The sequence below is a fragment of the Sturnira hondurensis genome, unplaced genomic scaffold, assembly GCF_014824575.4.
Source record: "Sturnira hondurensis isolate 20B ecotype Veracruz unplaced genomic scaffold, ASM1482457v3 Scaffold0013299, whole genome shotgun sequence".
Lineage (NCBI taxonomy): Eukaryota > Metazoa > Chordata > Mammalia > Chiroptera > Phyllostomidae > Sturnira > Sturnira hondurensis.
The window spans coordinates 9,709,822-9,728,023 of record NW_028085930.1 but is presented as its reverse complement, the minus strand read 5'-3'; the positions used below and the strand labels follow the sequence as shown (position 1 = coordinate 9,728,023).

At 48.2% G+C, this 18,202-nt stretch overlaps 1 protein-coding gene across 3 annotated transcripts in view; it reads left to right on the top strand.

Annotated features, from left to right (window-relative positions):
- Nucleotides 1-18,202, top strand: part of RFTN1 (raftlin, lipid raft linker 1) — a 188,673-nt gene that overhangs the window by 92,032 nt on the left and 78,439 nt on the right. For all 3 annotated transcript variants that reach the window (XM_037061356.1, XM_037061355.1, XM_037061354.1), the window contains exon 4: nt 8,042-8,150. In XM_037061356.1, the coding sequence (XP_036917251.1) occupies nt 8,042-8,150 (109 nt within the window). The remainder of the gene's footprint in view (nt 1-8,041; nt 8,151-18,202) is intronic.

Sequence of the window (18,202 nt, the reverse complement as noted above, 5' to 3'; positions counted from 1 at the left end):
GGCCAACTCCCAGCAGGGGACGCACGAAAGGCAACCATACATTGATGTTTCTCTCCCTCTCTCCTTCCCCTCTAAAGATAAATAAACAAATAAAATATTTTAAAAAAAATTTTTCTCCGGTCCCTGACAGTAGAAATAACTGAACTCTCCTAGCACTTTCATTTATATGGCAATTATCTTTCCTTAGACTATAAGTTTCTAAAGAGCAAAATCTAACTCAGTGCCTTGTGTGTGCTCAGTGATCAAGAAGGTGATGAATAGATGAATAAATAGATATTTTATTGTTACTGGTTTTACATAAGCTAATAAAACCAGAAAAACGCTTCTTTTTCTTTTAGCGATAGATCTTTTTCAGATCTGTAGATAATTCTGCCTCCCCGCCACCCCACCCCACCCCCCCTTAAGTAAAAAAGAAAGCCATTCTGATCATTATACTTAAGCCTGGGGTTGCCTTGGGGAATATCTTAAAATTTCTTCCTGTTTCCCAGAGATAGAGAATTTGTTTCTGTAATTTAGCAATATTTTTTTAGTTGGAGAAGAGCCTAGTTATCTAAATTTGTGTTTGTTACTATTTTTTCCTGATTATTCCTAAATGAAACAAAAATAGTCTTATTGATATCTGCACATTCTCTCTCTTTTCTGTTAATAACTCAAGTTCAAACTATGCTTAGCATCCTGGGAAAAAGAAGATGTTTGAACTCATGGTTTTGAAGCTATCTAAGGTCTGTGTGAGTTGAAGTGATATCTGTGACATGTTTATTATTTAAAGGTAGTGTTATGATGTTTCTCTCCAATGTTTATTATTTAAAAAGTATAGTTTATAATAGTTTTTCCACAGGCATTTGGTTTTTAGGAGCCTGATCTCACATCTACCATGAGACTAAAATGGGTGTTCATCTTGGCTTTTGTTAGAGTAATGTGAGGTTCAGCCCTTTTGCCTGAGATAGTTTTGATATTAAAGTGCTCATAAGCATAACAGTCTTTGCCTGCAGACATGTTCTTGGCTTACTAAGTGGCTGTGACCCAGCCACTGTGACCGCAGACCAGGCTGTGGGAATGTCCTGGCCGTGGTCTGGTTGGACCGTGGGAGAGCACCGGGAGAAAGAATCTGCCCAGTCACCGCAGGGGATGAAATTTCTGGGTTGGGTTTAAAGGTTAGTTATTCTGATTGTGACACAATTAGATACTATCTGTTCGCTCTTACCTCTTCCCTGACATTCAGCCTTCTGTGACTGCTGCGGTAGCTTTGGGTGTGTGACCCGGAGGCCCGAGACTGAGGGCTCAGAGGTCAGATTAAATCTCAAACATGTTGGCCTACATAACATTGTTGGGAGCCAAAATTTGACAGTGATGGTTGACATGAAAACACAATTTAATGACTTTAGCCCTGGCTGGTGTGGCTCAGTGGATTGAGCGTGGGCCTGCGAACCAAAGGGTCACTGGTTCAATTCCCAGTCAGGGCATGTGCCTGGGTTGTGGAGCAGGTCCTCAGTAGGGGACACTCGAGAGGCAACCATACATTGATGTTTCTTTCCCTCTCTTTCTCCCTCCTTTCCCCTCTGTCTAAAAATAAATAAAATCCTTTAAAAAATTCACATAATTTAATGACTTCCTTTAGAAAACATTTGAAGAAGATTTGGCAACCCTGGCCTGGGATTCCTGGTACTGGCTGAGATGTAAACTGCCCGGTTTGCCGTGGTTTGCACTGTTCCCCTTGCTCACCTCACTCCTGCCCTGTGACTCTCCTCGTGGGGGCGGCAGGTTTCTCTGCAGCCACCCTGCTCTCAGAGCCGGGAAAGTGAGTGGGCGCCTGCCGCTGACTGCGTTTGAGGGGACACAGGAGAGAGCCTATTCCTTGGTGCACATGAAGACCAGTCAGTCCTGTATCTTTTACTGAGAACAAAGTGTCTAGATGATGTGTTCCGGTCAAAAAATATCTTCTTCCACTCATTGTTTATGGGCCTTCAGGGTTGCCTCCCTCTGTGGACCCTTTGACCAGCTCCCTGGGGAGGGACGGCCTGACTCTTGGCACGAGTGAGAGTCGTAATGAGCGGGGATCTCCGGTACAGCTCTGGGTTTGCGCCCAATTCTTATTACCGTTGGTGTTCGTGTGTGAGTAATCAGGTCAGTGCGGCACTGAGCAGGTGGTCTTTGCTACGGTCTTAGCGCTGACCTCTGTGGCCAGGTGTGCTGCCATCTGAGGCACTTCAGCACGTGGGCTCTTGGCCTCCTACCCTACCCTTAGGAAAGGTGTGTGCACAGAGGCTCGGTGTCTCACTTTGCTTTTACATGTTTGTTTGACAAGCATTTATTTAAATTTTCTACTTGCTCACATTTTGGCCCAAGTCCCGTTCTGTAAGGTGTCAAACAAGCAAGGACTGTTCGGGGTGATGAAAAAGTCCTGGAAATGGATAGTGGTGGTGGTTGCATGACATTGTGAATCTACTCAGTGACCTGGAATTGAATCATAGAAATAGTTAAAACAGGAAATGTTTTGTTAAAAAAAAAGTGAAAATAAATTGGAAATATCTTTTTGTTTTTCTGACCAAAACAGCATAGAAAAGTCTCTATCTTATACTTCCTTTATCCCAGCTTCTTTTCTTGGAGGTTTGTCTTCCTCTGAGGGTATAGGAGCCCGCAGACTGGTCTCGACCAGTCATTCTTCCCATGTTTGCTCCTTTTCCTGACTTGTTCTGTTACCTCCCAAGGCAAATCAGAGTGGCAGTTACAACACGCTCTGCCGAAGGCAGAGGCTCTTCACTCCGATGGCACATTGGAATCACGGGGGAGTTTCCAAAGACCCTTTGCCCCAGACATACTTTACACCAATTAAAGCAGACTTCGTGAGGCCTCCCCATGGGATCCCAAGGTTGGTGCAGCCAGGGCGAGAGTGGCCACTCTGTGGGAAGCCCTGTCTGGTTCACGGAACACAGGGGTTGCCTGCTGGATTGCGCCAGTGCCTGGTGTTGGGGTGCATCAAAGGAGGTTACTCTTTTCTCCCCCAGACCCAGTTATTTCAGTCCTTGACCTCATGTGCTTTGAGGGGTCGCATATGAGAATTACAGTCACGCAGGCGTATAGGTTAGTTTAAGACTAGAAACACGGACTCAGAGAAGAAACACTATAGAACAAGGGTGTCAAACTCATTTTCTCCAGGGGCCACATCAGCCTCACGGTTGCCTTCAAAGGGCCGAATGTAACTTTAGGATGGTATAAATGTAACTAGTCCTTAATTGGGTGCAAGGAGCTTGGCACTGCCACCAGGTAGAAACAAGGTGCTGAGCTGGATAAAACAAGGTGGAGGGCTGGATTCGGCCCACGGGCCTTGTGTTTGCCACCTGTGCTATAGAATCAAAACAGACACAGCCCTGGCCGGGTAACTCAGTTGGTTGGAGCATGGTCCCGAGGCACCAGGGTGGCCGGTTCCCACCCCAGTTGGGGCACAGGCGGGACTCACTCAGTGAGTGCGTGGATGGCGGAACAGCAAGTCGATGTTTCCCTCTCTCCCCCCCTTTCCTCTCTCTGTCTCTAAAAATAAAATAAAAACAAACAAATGCACAAATCCCCCCAGTATATTACGGCTTTTCTTCTTTCATTTTGAAAAATAAATTCTATTTGGAGATCATTTTAGATTCAACAGAAAAGTTACAAAGGAATTACAGAGAATTTCCGTATAGCCTTCACTGAGTTTCCCCATCATTAATATTTCACTTTGCCATGGTGCATTTGTCAAAACGAAGAAATTGACATTGGTTCGTCACTATTAACTAAATAGTGGATTCTGTTTGCATTTCATCAGTTCTGTTCATCTTCTCTTTTAGTTCCTGGATGCAAAACAGGGCACCAATACTGCAGTAATTGTCATGTTATGATGGCTGTTTAAAATGTGCTGGGCTCTGAGGTCCTAGCTGCTTCTCCAGTGTCCCGAGCAGTCAGGACACTGTGTTTGGGGCTTTGTTAGCGCCATGTAGCTGCTCTCTAGGCCATCAATGTTCAACCTTTCCCATCTCGTGACACACACAAACTAATTACTAAAATGAAGGGGGCTAGTGATTAACAAAGGTGATAGATGGTCATGAAAAACATGCAATAAAAAAATAAGATACATAAAATTCTGCAGCACACCAAAAAAACGTATCGTTTGCTGAGCTGACCAAGAAAAACAGGTTTAATTTTGGTTCATTCACACTGGATGGCTATTGTTGTGTTGGCTGTTGTCATTTTTTTATTTGACAATTGAAGGGGAAAGAGGTCAGTGTCCCTGACTAAATAGTCAGGTACTGCATGCTTTAAAAATCCTTGCGACACCCCAGTGGGCCATGGCACACCAGTTCAAAGCCACTGCTCGAAGCATTGAATTCATTTCGTCTTACTCGTCCTCAGCTTCCAAGACATTGTGGTCTGCTCAGTGATGTCCTTTTATTCCCTCTTCCTTTCAGAAAATCCCTTTGGAATGGCTGGAAGGAAACCCCTTGTGACTCTCCCAAGTGCATACCAGTGAGGCCCCCAACATATGAGATGAGTCAGAACTCTTTTTAGTTAATTTTTCCCTTGGCTGTTCCGAAGAAATGACCCGGCAGCATGAAGATGGTTTTATTCTTCCAGGAGCCACACTATTCTGAGGTGGATCCTTGGCCTCAGGGCCGCTCTCAGGTGCCCGAGTGGGTCGTGTGGTCCTGGGCCTGCACCTGGCTGCCCGAGGGAGGCCTGTTCTGAGCACGAAGCTGCCCTGTTTTCCTCCTCGGCAGCTGTGACTCATTTTCTGGGTTGTGTAGCAAATTTCCACAAACCCCGTGGCTCAGAACAGCACACATCTACCGTCCCACAGTTTCTGTTGCATCTCTGGGCACTCTGCGTCAGGTCTGTCAGGCTGCATTTCAGGTGTGGGCTTGGCTTGTGGTCTCACTCAGAGATTGGAGTGGGGAAAGATCCACTTCCGCACACCCTTGGGTGGCTGATGGAATTTGTTTCCTTGCAGTCGTAGGAGACTCCTGTTTCTTTTTCTTTCTTTTCTTTTTAAAATAGATTTTATTTATTTATTTTTAGAGAGAGGGAAAGGGAGGAAGAAAGGGAGAGAAACATCAGTGTGGTTGGTTGCCTCTTGCGCACCCCTCACCTGGGACCCGTCCCACAACCCAGGCATGTGCCCTGACTGGGAATCGAACCAGCAACCCGTTGGTTTGCAGGCCTGCGCTCAGTCCACTAAGCCACACCAGCCAGGGCCAGACTCCTGTTTCTTGCTGACTGTTGTCCAGGGGCTGCCCACAGTTCCTTGCCACATACCCTCTCCCAATATGTCAGCTTCTCCAAGGCCAGCAAGGGGAGACTCTAGCTCCAGGCTTACAGCATAATGTAACCATGGGAGTGATATCCCATCTCCTTCGCTGTGTTCCGTTGATTGGAAGCAAGTCGCGGGACCTGCCCCCTCTCAGTGGGAAGAATTGTACCAAGGCTTGAACTCTAGGAGGTGAAGGTCACTGGGGGTCCCCTGAGGGCATGTTCACCACAGTAAACCCTGTACTACCGCCCCACCCCTGCAGTGCTGAGGAGCCCAGAACTCCTTCTAGCAGCCCTACAGGCAATCCTTTGCTTGTATTTGATGTTTTTCACAGGGTTTGTTTCAGGGGGAGGGTTCCTGTGTGACTGTGCCCTCCACCCAGCGCTGGCCCAGCACCCTCACAGGGTGCTGACTTCAAAGGCTTGGGCAGCCAGCAGCTCTTCTCAGAGAATTTAGGAGTCTTCGCCACCTCCTCTCCCCTCACACACTCTTTGGTGTTACTATCCTTTCATTTCAAACAGTGGAGGTAGTTCCTAAAGGCAGCAGGAGACTTATTAGTTGCTCATCTATTCCTCTAGTCTGCACTGGGTTTGCTTTTCCAAGAGACTGAGATACGATTTTACATATTTCATCTAGAAAACTTATAACAATGCTGATTTTTGCTGCTCCTTTTTACCTCTTTCAGTTCAGTTGTAACTGAGATAGCCATCTGACAGAGTGACCGGAGCTGTCTTCCTTCCTATAGAATTCTCATTCCAGGAGCAAAGAAGGTCATGATTAGATCCTGTACTAAAGGTGATCTCTCACGCGCCTGGGTGTGAGTTGCTTAAAAGCAGACTTTTCCCTCCATTCTTGTGTGGGTGTTTCACCAAGTCAATTCAGTCTTGACGTCTTTAAAATGATCACTATTTTTCAACCCAGTCATTTAAAACCCCAGTGGGTATTTATCAATAACCTCATACAGTCTGCTGTGAGTCTCCGTGTGACAGAGAGGCTGGGATTTTACGTCCTAGAACTCCCCGCCTTCCACGCCTCTGTGTTGTTTGGGACCCCACACAAAACATACGATGGTATGTCATGGCCACGTCTTCTCTTTCAAAAGTCTGGAATCTTCTGCCTTAGTTCCTTTCAGTATGTCTTTTGTTTGGCGGGGGGTGGGATAAAAAACAGGGGAAAAATGAGAACGTGAATCTAGTCTTTGATGAAGTTTTCAAGGCAAGAAGAATGGGGCACAGAAGGAGCTTATTCTTTTGGAATTAGTTTATCCCAGTTCGAGCAGTTTGGAATCAGTTTATTCTTTTATATTTCAGAAGTATGTGCCTCAGTCTCTACTCCTGAAAGGATATGTTAGAAGGAATAATAAAATCAAGATATGCCATTGATGTTTGCTCACCCAGTCACAGTTGCATACCTGGGAAAAACCAAATCCCCTTTAATTTTTTCACTTTTGAGTTTCATGTAAATCATACCCAGATGGTTAATAGTAGCATGAATTGCTTTGAATGATATATAGGAAGCTTAGAAATTCATTAAAAATATTATAGTAAATATGCATGTGAAACTTTTCAGTGGGATATGTGTGTCTCGGGGGTTCAGTGTGAAGATGCTCACTTCTAAAGAATTTTCTGGCCACATCTGGTCTCACAGGGGCTGGCCTGGTAGAGCTCCTGGTAAGAGGGCTTCTCAGCCCCTCAGCCAGTGAGTGGCTGTGTATGTGGTGTGAGTCGTGGACAGAGCCCAGGGCCTGGGTCTCTTAAGTCCTACTCCGCATGAAGAGAGAGTGTGTTCTGTGGACCCTTAACGACAGCCTCCCTTCCTGTTGCTTTACACCTGCCTGGGCCAAAGGATCACCGGCCAGGTGGCTTCCAGGAGTTCCTCGACCCAAGTGAGTGTCACGCAGGTGCTCCCGAAAGGGATGGCGGATAGCCTGGCCACTTGCCTCTGGTTCTGAATGTGCACACATGCACCACTTGCCCTGGGGGTGGGGGCAGCAGGGGCACGCTGGACACCTCTGCAGTGACCGGAGGCTGCAGGGGTTTACCTCAGCCATCCAGTTGCTTTTTTAATCCTCACCCGAGGACATTTTATTTTCATTGCTTTTAGAGACAGTGGAGATGAGAGAGGTCGAGAAAGAGAGAAACATCAATTGTTTGCTTTCTCGTACGCACCCTGACCAGGGGTCGAACCCGAAACCTTTCAGTCTACGGGACAGTGGCTCCCGCCAGTGGAGCCACACCAGCCAGAGCCTCAGCCATCAGTCTTTTCCCAGAATTTCTACTTTAGTGGCCTTGCAGTCTTTTCTTAATGCATCTTTAATTTTGATAGATTTTGCCAGATTGCCCTCTATAGGGATTGAATGCTTTAAAAGTCTTAAATATTTTTAAATTTCCTAAGTGATGAATATATGAATATATTCTCTTCAGGAAAAGTGGAAAAATTAGAGCTATAATGAAAGAGACAGAGCTAATCTATTCAAGATACATTACTAGAGATTGCGTGTGTTGTTGAATGTGTTGCTGCATCCCGTGCTAACCCCCTCACGCCAACACGATGTCTTTTATTTGATGGCTTGTCTGGGAGGTCTTACTGGGATGTGATCTCTCTATATTATTTGAGTTGTTTACCATAAATTATTTTTCAGCCATACTTACAGCTGGCATTTACTTTCAGGAAATAATGTAGGGTTTTAGCAAACACCTACACTTTTTTTTTTGTATTGTGAAAATGGTAATCTTTGCATATGTGTTTTTCCTCTCTCTTCAGATCCCAGAAAACTGATCTTCACAGTGAAGGCTACATCTTGGAGTTAGATTGCTGTTCCTCCTTACTTCACCTGACAGACCAAAAAATCGTCCCGGAGTTCATTAAGAAGGTGAGCCCTGCTGGCAGGGTGCAGTTGCAAAGGTTCTCTCCCCCGAGAGAACAGACAAGGGGCCGGCTTCAGGCAGGTCAGCCATAGACTCTGTGGACGGGGCTGGAGCCAGACCTCTTCTGACCCCGGCCGACCCCACAGGGATGCAGCTCCCTCCCGCACATTGCTCAGGCTGAAGCTGACTCTGAAGCAATGTGGCTTCCCCTTCCTCCCCGGCTGGCAGGACCCTGGACCCTGCCTTTTAAGGCTGGAGTGACATTAACACCTGCCAGGCCTGCAGCCCCTCTGCTGTGACTGCCCCCAAATCCTCAAGGTGGTGTAAACACCCCCGCCCCCGCCCCCGCACATCCCAGCTTCCACTCATCCTGGGGGTCTCCATTGCCGCCAGTCCCCTTCCTTTCTTAGGGTGGGAGCCACCAGAGTCCGGTGGCCGCTGGCATGCAGTTGGATCAGAGAATCCCCTAGTTGCAGGGGATTCCTTCTCTGCCCAGAAATGGGTCTGGTTTGAACTCCTCTTCCTGCCATGTGAGGTTTCCGCCCAATCACGGGGTGCTCTTGGTGATGGCATTTACTGCAGAAGGACTGTCTGCCCGAAGGGGGCTCATTTGATTGCTCCATGCTTATCTTGTTCTCCCACACCCAGTCTTCCACAACAGTGGCCCACCCTGCAGAGGGGATTACGATTTGTTTGAGACCCAGTCAATCAACTAGTGAATTCACTAATAACTGTGTTGGCTATTTCTAACTTTGGGCCAGAAATTGGCCTAGGTGCTTGGATACAGAGAACAAAGTAGGCGTGGTCCCTGCCCCCGCTGCCCTCCCAAAAGGCAGGTAAACTGTGAAAGGGCAGCGGCATGAGGACCTGGGGCTGAAAAAAAGGGTGAGGAGGGGTTCTCTGGTGATGGGCTGGGCTGGGCAGGTGGGGGAGCCCACCAGACAGAGGAAGCATCGGGTGTGAGGCCCTGAGGCAGGAGGGAGGGAAGGGAGTCAGCAGATCAGAGGGCCGATGGGGAAGTCAGGGAGCGTGTGTGTTAGTGGTGGTGTGTGTTAGGGGTGTAAGAAAAGGCCAGGACTGGCTGTAAAGCAGCGGGAGGCTTTTGAGAGGAATTTTGCAGCAGAGTGAAATAATTAGATTGTCCCTTTAAACACCCAATGATTCTTTTTTTGTTGTTCTCTTCCTGCTTCCCTCCCTTCGACATTTATTGAGTGTTCGGGCTTTACAAGGCCCTGGGAACAACCACTCAGTCATGCATGGTGGGGGCCAAGGCTGAGGACCAGGAATCAGATGATCTCTTAGGTCACAATTTCTGGTAGTTTTACTAGGACGGTAGGGACTCTTTCTACTCTGGTAAAATTCCGATTATTACCTACAAAATGAGGGGAAAGAAATTTCTGTTCGCACGTGCATAAGCCTGAGAACACGAGTGTTTGCACAAGTCGTATAGATGTCTGTTTAAACAGGACCGTCCTCTTGATTGCTGCAGATATAGCGTTCTCATAAACTTGGGCAGGGATGTTTGAGAGGTGGGATTTATGCCTCGGTCGCAGTACTGGGGGAAAAAGTCATGTGGGAAGTGATTTTGCAATCAAGACTGCGGTGCTTGGACTATTTGAGGGTAAGTGGGTAAGAGGAGAGCATGAGGCTCTGTCCCTACTATCAAATGTGCTCTTTTAAAAACGTGATCTAGTGCTTTGGTCTTTACCAGACCTGACTGTCGCGTGGCTGGCCCATGGCCTGTCGCCCGTATCAGGTCTTAAGGAGACAGTGTCCTGAGCAGCAGCACTCAGATGCCGTGGGTCTCTAGTGTCTGAAGTGTGTCTCTGACGGACATCTCTCCAACAGAGAAGGACAGAACCTCAGAGGTATGGCTTATGTACCCTAAAGGGCAAGCCAGTTTGTTTGAGACTTTTACTCTTATCCTACCGTTCTTGTTTTCCCCACAATAAGTGTGTGTGCACATCAGTATCTGATGGTTCATTGCATAATTAGATGAGTCATTGACACCTGCTGATTGTTATTAATGTTTTTAAAAGTATACGCGTTAAACCTTTTTAATTGATTTTGGAGAGAGGGAGAGAGGAAGGTGGAGAGGGAGAGAGAGAGAGAGACATGGATTTGTTGTTCCACTTATTTATGCATTCACTGGTTGATTCTTGTCTGTGCCCTGACCGGTGGTCGAACCTGCAACCTTAGTGTATTGGGATGATGCTCTAACCAACTGAACTACCTGATGAGGGCCAAAAATTATACGCTTTAAAGCCCACTGTGTCATCCTGCACCTACTGTATACCTAGTTTTCCAATAAAAACTGTTGGATCCAGACAGACTGAACAACTTGCTCACTAGAGCAGTCCTCAGATTTCTGACCCGGAGTTTGTCCCCAGATGTGTATGCTGGAGTCTCTCGCCTCCGTTCCTCTCCACAGAATGCTGGTTCACGACCAGGGTCAGCAGAGAGGAAGTATAGTCTCCCACCTTAACCCAGGTATGCCGAGGTCGCCCCACCATTCGCCCCTGCACTCTCACGGCCGAGGGCTGGACCTGGAAGTCTCCAGCGTTTGTGGACTGTCAGCGCTGTCAGCGCCGGCTGCAGCTTCAGTTTCTAGGCCAGTGTCCATGACAACCAGGAGAAGAGAGACAAATGGGCCCCCTTTCCTCTGCTCCTCTTTTCTGTCGTTGGACAGGATTTCTGGAGAAAACACCACCTCAGCGTGCAAAGAGCAGAGAGGAAGCCAAATGCTCCTCTGTACTGGTGACAGCTGTTCCAGCTGATGGCAGAATTTTATAGGTTGTAAATTTTTCTGTCATCACACAGGTAGACGACCACGGGAGCTTCCTGGGAAGAAATACGCTAAACACCATATGTGTTTTTTCGGTGAATACTTGATGAATGGGTTGGCCCCCACGTATATATACGGTGGTGGCACTTGTTAATTGCCATTCACTTAGGCCAAGATGAAGCTGTGTCACTGGCGGCTACAGCTTGCAGTCATTACTTTTTATCTGGGTCATTATTTTGTGTGAAATAATGGCTCCTGTTTCTATGACAAGTACATCTGTCTTACGACGAGTTGGTAATTAACTCATTTTGTCATTGTACCATCACGCAGGATAAGCTTATGTTCTCTGCATATCAGAATTAAACTCCAAGCGATTAGAAATTTTTTTCCTTAAGAACAATGCCCCAGTATTATTTTTCCACCAAATGTTTTAAATTAGAACCTTTGGATAGAGAACATGGACAGAAGGAGGGTAAGGCGATTTCATTATTTTCCACAATTAGGAAAAATAAAGTCGTTTGTATCTGTGTCATGTAAAATTAGCTGGAGATGCCATAATTTACAGCCCCTCTCCATCACGGTTCTCACGGGCAGCGAAGGGAGATGTAAAAAGATGCTCTGTTTCCTTTTCACTGTGGACCAAGGATCTCTCTGTGCACTTGGCTGCTCAAATTAAATCTGGGCTACTGCATTCTGTTTTCCCCTCTTGGATCCTGCTGTGCTCCTTCTAACCAGCCCCTTATGTAAATTATTTATTGTGGACCACAGAACATTTGAAATTCAGATTTATGGGCAGACTTCGAGAGACAGTGTTTTCCAAGTCCTGGAACCGAATGCTCTAGGGACGAGGAGGCTGTGGGAGTGCCACAGTGTCGTCTCTGCTCCTTTGTGACAAAGGTTCAGCCGCCAGGTACTTCTGGAGCCTGGCTTGCATGGCTGGTGGGTCTGTGGGCCCCCCTGGAATTTCCTGTTCTTCAGAGTTCCCAGTGGATTGTAAAGGAGACAGGGATATGGAATAAAGAGCCTACAGGTTCATTTTCAGATTACTTTACAGTCTTTGGAGCATCTTGGGAAAGCGCTTATGTGTTTGGAAAGCGCTTTAAAGTTTTCAGTCATTGCACACATTTTCTGGTTTGTGCTTCACAATAATTCCATTCAAAAGGCCGTCCTGGCAGTGGGATCTCCCTTCTGCACAGGTGGAAACTAAGCTGGGAGGAGATGAGGGTTTTGCTCAGCGGCTGGGGGAGATAAATGACGGAACCTGGGCTGGTCCTTCCACAGCGGAGGCACCTGAGGGCGGTAACTGGACTTGGGCGGAGCTGGAGGGTTCTGTGGCCAGGTGGCCAGGTGACTGGGGGAAGGTTTTAGAGAGATGTGGTGCAGGATGAGGACCCTGAAAAAGTGAGGGATAGACTCCTGGGGAAATGGAGGGGCGAGGTGGACAGTGCAGTTCCTGATGTGGACAGGGGCATGAGGTGAAGGTTCAAGGCTGAGAAAGGATCAAGTCCTGCTTGGTTGGAGTGTGAGATGGACGAAAGGAGGAGGAAGACGGTTCTGGGCATGGGTCTATCGATTCCGTGAAACAGGAGCTCTCCTCAAGCCAGCGTAGGTGAATCAGGCAGGAAATGGCTTGGAGCCCTAGACCCCAGCGGCAGGAATTTCCCTGGGGCAGCAGTACGGAAAAGCCAAAAGATAAATAAATGAATCAATAAAGATTGATCTCTCTGGCTACATTATATACTGCTGGCCCCTATGTATATATCTGTAAGTTTATTTGAATTTTAGATGGGACTTTACAGCACAGAGGGGCGCCCCCTATGAGCCAGGCAGACCCTGTGCTAAAGGGCTCCACACCTAGTATACTCTTGACCCTCATTTCACTCCTCCAAAGACTTATGTCCATTTTACAGGGGAACAGACCGAGGCATGGGGAAGCTATGCAGTTTGCCCTGAGTTACTCCTGGGATTTGAACCCAGCCCGCCTGACCCAGAGGTCACATTTGTGACCAAGGGGCCATGTGGTCTCTTCTTCACAGTCCTCAAAGACTGAGAGCTGGGTTGGGCATGGGAGATCGATGGGCGCAACAGGGTCGGGTGTGTGGGGACAGATTTGAAGCACCTCCCCTCAGTGGAGGCTGGGGCTCTAGGCCTCATTGCTTATGGGAGAAGGCCACACTCCCTGCCATTGTCCAGGCCAGGTGGGGGCCTTTGCCCTCAGATCTGGGCTCCGTCCCTTAGACTCCCTCTCTGTTATAATGGTGGGGTGGCACTGACCTGCATGATCTACTTAGAAACAAGTTTATTTTATCTTACCCTGGACCACAGAGCCTTTGGAATGAAGACAATTAAGGGGACCACTACCGTGTCCTCTGTGCTTGTCCCACTGTATGGTCAGAAACTCGGTGGCCTTGCTTAAACCAGATGCATGGTCCACTAGAGAACCAAGTGATTTTACTTATACCATGACCTCTAAAGAAAGGAACCTGACAAATTTTTAAAATCTCATTGGCTTGCCCTGGCCGGGGGGCTCAGTTGATTGGAGTGTCCTCCAGTGCGCCAGAAGGTTGCAGGTTCAATTCCTGGTCAGTTTCCATATAAGAAGCAACTGATCTACGTTTCCCTCCTTCAATAAAAAGCATATCCTCAAGTGAGGATTTAGGAAAAAAACCTCATTGGTTCCCTTTAATGAAACAAAAGGTCCCCAAACCCCAGGATTATGAAACTTTGCCTGTGGTATATAAATAACTTATCAGTTAGTATTTCATCGATTGTTGAGTATTCCAAGCCTTGTTACTGCGAGTGCAGTGCGGAGAATCTAATTTAATTAGTGCAAATTCAGAGTGAAAGGAAAATTATGTTTAAAAGCCTCCCTTCTCCTCGATGCACCCCCGTCTCCTTCCAAGCCAAGAGAATCACGACATTTTCCAAAGGCACATCTGGGTGGGAGGAGGCACAGTGGTGTGTGATCCCAGCAGGGAGCGTGCCCTCAGTGTGGAAGAGCATGGGCCGGGGGTCGGGCGCCGGGCAGACGAGAGGTGAGGGTGAGGAGTGCGGCATTGTTAGGGGCTGTGGTGTCCTGGTCCCTGTTGTGTCTCCCAAACCTAATAAACATTTGTGAGTGGACCCATTAAGAGAAAAGTGCAAAGGGGGAATCATTAAGATTGTGTGTCGTAGAAGGGGAGAGAGAAGCCTGAGATGACACCCAGGTGACTGATATGTGAGGTGTGGCCCTTTATGAGGATGGGGAACACTGTGAGGAGCTGTTTGGAGCAGAGCGGTAATGAGCTTGGTGAGGGACTTGTTGGGACTCAGGGAACATTCCAGAAGGCAGTGGTGGTCGTTGGGCTGCAGCGCAGGAGGCTAAGAGGGGACATGTGATTGTCTGAGGGGGCAGACTCAGAGGCCCACAGGGGCAGCAGGCAGGTGACAGTGGTAAGGGAGCGGCTCAGGCGGCCACCTGGGTGGCACGTGACCTCCTCTGGGGTGGCAGCCCCTGCCTGACCATCAGCTCATTGTTACCTGGTAGGAATATGGACCCACTATCACAAGAACTTCTATTGTTTGGTTCACTAGTTGGCTTCCTTTTCTTGTGAAGTCTCTTGGTTTCTCAATGTAAACAGATAGATTATTTTTTTAAAAAACCTGCAAGATCTCAAATGATCTGTGGTGAAGGGCCAGGTTTTGTTTGTTTACTTGTTTGGATTTCCAATCCTTAAAGGAGTAATACTTTTGTAAAATACAATAAAAACATGGCAGCCATGCTGTGTAGCTAGGAAAGTGCCCAAATGCTTACTCTAACTTTTTGTACCTGTCTGGTCCTGGGCTGGTAGCAGAACGTCTGTGAATCCGCAGTGGGCCAAGGACCGCGCTTAGAGGAGCCACTGGTGAGCTGGCTGAGCTGCAGGACAGGAGGAGCTCGTGATGTGAACTCACCATGTTCGCAAAGTGGGGAGAGGAGAGTGCTCTGGCCGGAGCACCCGGAGCAGAACAAGAAAGAACTTTACACAAAGCAGGGGAGCAAGGAGAGAGCGGGAATGTTACATGAGGGAAGAGACGAAAACAAGTATCAAAGCAAGAAAGAGGTCAAGCTGGAGCCCACGGGGCAGGTGGCCCAATGGTTTGGCCACTGATAGATCTTGCAAGAGCAATTTGCGTGGGGTGGAAGAGGAGGAGGCAGAGGCCTCCCTGCGTGGGTTTAAGAGCACAAGTCGAGAAAGAGAGAGAGGTTATGGTGGCTAAGACAAGAGTACAGGTGAAAGGAAGTTTTGTTTTGACTGGAGGATCCAAGCCCCTTTAAAAGCTAAAAGGAACCAGTAGAGAGAGGGAAGTTAATAAAAGTTAGAAGTGATAAAAGGGTGAGCCCACAGGACTGGCCCTAACTGGGCGGGTGGAACTGGTCGCGGTTTCCCCTGAGACTGGGGGAGGAGGATGGGAGGTTGTTTATAGGCCTGGAGTTCCCAGCAGGAGGGCAAACTGGGGGAGCTGCTGTCTGGAGGTCTCTGTTTTCTTACAAAGTTTCTCTCCATCTCCAGCCTCGCTTGATCCTCTGCCCTCTGCTATTTTCATTGGCCTGCGATCTTCCTGGTCTGTCCAGGGAGGTTCATTGGAGCCTGAGGAGAGGGAGGTGGTCATATGCTTGTCTTGATTACTCTCCCAAAATGAGACAAATTCTTACGTGCCCCTCCCCTGCCCCCTGCAGGAATCCAAGATGCAGAAGCTCTTTGTAGACAGTTAAGCTCAGGTGGTAGCGTCCTGGTGGAGAGGCAGGCGGTGGATAGGTTTATGAACTGAAGCCGGGCAGATCACCAGGGCTATTCATGGATTGGACAGCAGCGTGTGGGGAGGGAGGAAACCAGGTTGGTTTGCCTTGTGCAGCTGGATGAATGGGGGCTTCTTCTGAGATGAGGAAACCTGAGGAACAAGCCCTTGTTTCTGTGTCCCAGGAGCTTGGGGCAGAGACCTGGCTGGCAAATGGTCATAGAAACCATGGTCATGGACAAAATTGCTGAGGAAGAAACAGGGTGAGAAGGAAGAGGACCTTGGACTGAGCTCTGGGAAATTCCAGCACTTACTGTTGCAGAGAGAAGAGGCAGAAAGAAACTGTCTAGGGAGGTCCGAGGGAAACTCAGAGGGTGCTAGTGACGGAGGCTAAGGGAAGTGTTTCAGCCCGGGAGGGGCCATCAGCCCTGTTGGCGGCTAAAAATCAGGAATAGGCACATTGGTGGTGTGGCCATGAGCGTGAGGTCATTGGCAACCTCTGTGGAAGCCATTTTGGTGGCCTCTTCCTTAAGTGCATATCTTTGAGAGACCTGATCCGGAATGTCTTTGGGTTATAATAACGAACTACGGCCCCTGACCCCGTAGAACTCGTGTGTTTCTGTGTTATTTGTAGGATGGTTCTGAGTTGTCCTTTTTATGTTTTCACTTTCAAATTTAAGGTTTTGTCCCCCATAGGTTCACTGAACGATCTTCATTGCCCTCCCTAGTGTCATTTTTTATTAAGTGACTAAATTTTAGTCTCTGATTAAGGGATAAGAACTTGCCCATGTAAAGTATTGGCAATTTTATGTAACTTTTAGCATTCAGAGCACATATCACATGAAGTAATAATCATAAAAGAACTTGTAGTTAACTCAGAAAAAAAATGAACTTGGGATTCCTAAAAATAGGAACAGAACGTACCCAGAACAGAGCACCTGTCGTTGGCTCTGTGGGCAGCCCGTGGCTGTCGGGCCTGCATTCCTCTGTCTCCATAGAGAAATTGCCCAAATCCAAGAAATCAGAAGCTCTTCTAGAGGCTGGTAGAACAGGCAAAAGCCCAGAAAAGAAAGAGAAAGTAAACAGTCGGAGGTGGCAGACCTGTGCCCGTGAATGCTTTATTCTGGGGAGGACTGAGACCTGGGCACAGCGCGTGCTCTCTCTCTCTCTCTCTCTCTCTCTCTCTCTCTCTCAGGGTACCTTTCCCTGCTCCTGGGTGGCGCTGGGCACATTGGGAAGGCTCCTCTCTCCTCCATCGCCTCCTTGTTGGGAGGAAGGAGGTCGGTGGTGCCCAGGTTCGGTAACTGTGCCTGAGGCCCGGTGTTGGAGTTGGCTGTCGGCCAGCCCGGGCCTCCTATAGCCTAGGGACAAGTGTCTGCTTCTCCAGGGCACAACTGTGGCCTGGGGCACCCGAGAGGTACCTTGCTCCCACAGTCGTGGAAATAGGTCCCAGGAGGAGTCTGGCCATGGACGAGGTGGGATAACACCAGGTGCCTCGGAGCCACGCTGACAGCAGATAGTGCTGGACCTTTCTGGCTGAGGGTGGAACTTCAGGGATGAAGAGCAAGCGTTCCCTCCTTCCAGGCCAGGGCCGCTCCATGCATGTCCTCCCTGCTGTGCGCCTTGGAAGAAGAGGTTGTGTAGCCCAGTGAGTTTGGGAAGCATGGGTGTTGTAAGCCTCCTGGGGGTCATGATGCTTCTTTAAAAAGGCAAAGCTCTGGAAAGTTCTGCTGGAAGAAATCTGCTTGCTTTAACTCACTCAGCATTTCTCAGATGTAATTGAAGGGCTCTCCCCTTACCCCCATGTATACCATGAAGCATCCTTTGCAAAGTGTACCAAGTCAGTGAGGAACCCACTGACCATGAGCAGTCACAGGCCAGGGGTGTGTAGTCGGCACCAGCTTCCTCTCTTTTCACAGTGGGTTCCTGGTACTGGCTGTCTCCAACTACCATATTTTGCCGTGTATAAGGCGCACTTTTTTGCCCTAATTTTTGTGGGGAAAATAAGGATGTGCGTTATACATGGATATAATGACTACATACCACGGGTATAATAATGGGTATACTAATCCCATATGTCAAGGTACACAAAACATGGGTACACGTTACACATGGTAAAATATGGAAGACAGAGTGTCCATAGGCTCACAGGGATCAAGTACCTTTATTGTATTTTCTTGGTTCCGTTAAAACAAATCTTTCCACCCAGACACCTGCTGTAACTGTGTTTTCTAACCCTCCCCCACATCTCTAAAGGAGGGGAGATTTGGAGCAGGGCAATTTAAAACTCCCTCCTCCCTTTCGTCGCCCCAGAAAGACACGTGCTCGGTGCCTCTGCCATTCTTCTTGTCTCTTTAATAACAGACATGACAGTCCTCTACCACCGTCAGCAAAAGCCAGGTCGCTGGATTTGTTGACGGCTGCGGCACCGCAGATAGCGTTTGCGCTGCTGTCTGGGTCAGTCTGGGCTCAGCAGGCCCTCCGCTCTGAAAAGGACGGGCTTCCCGGGCCGCC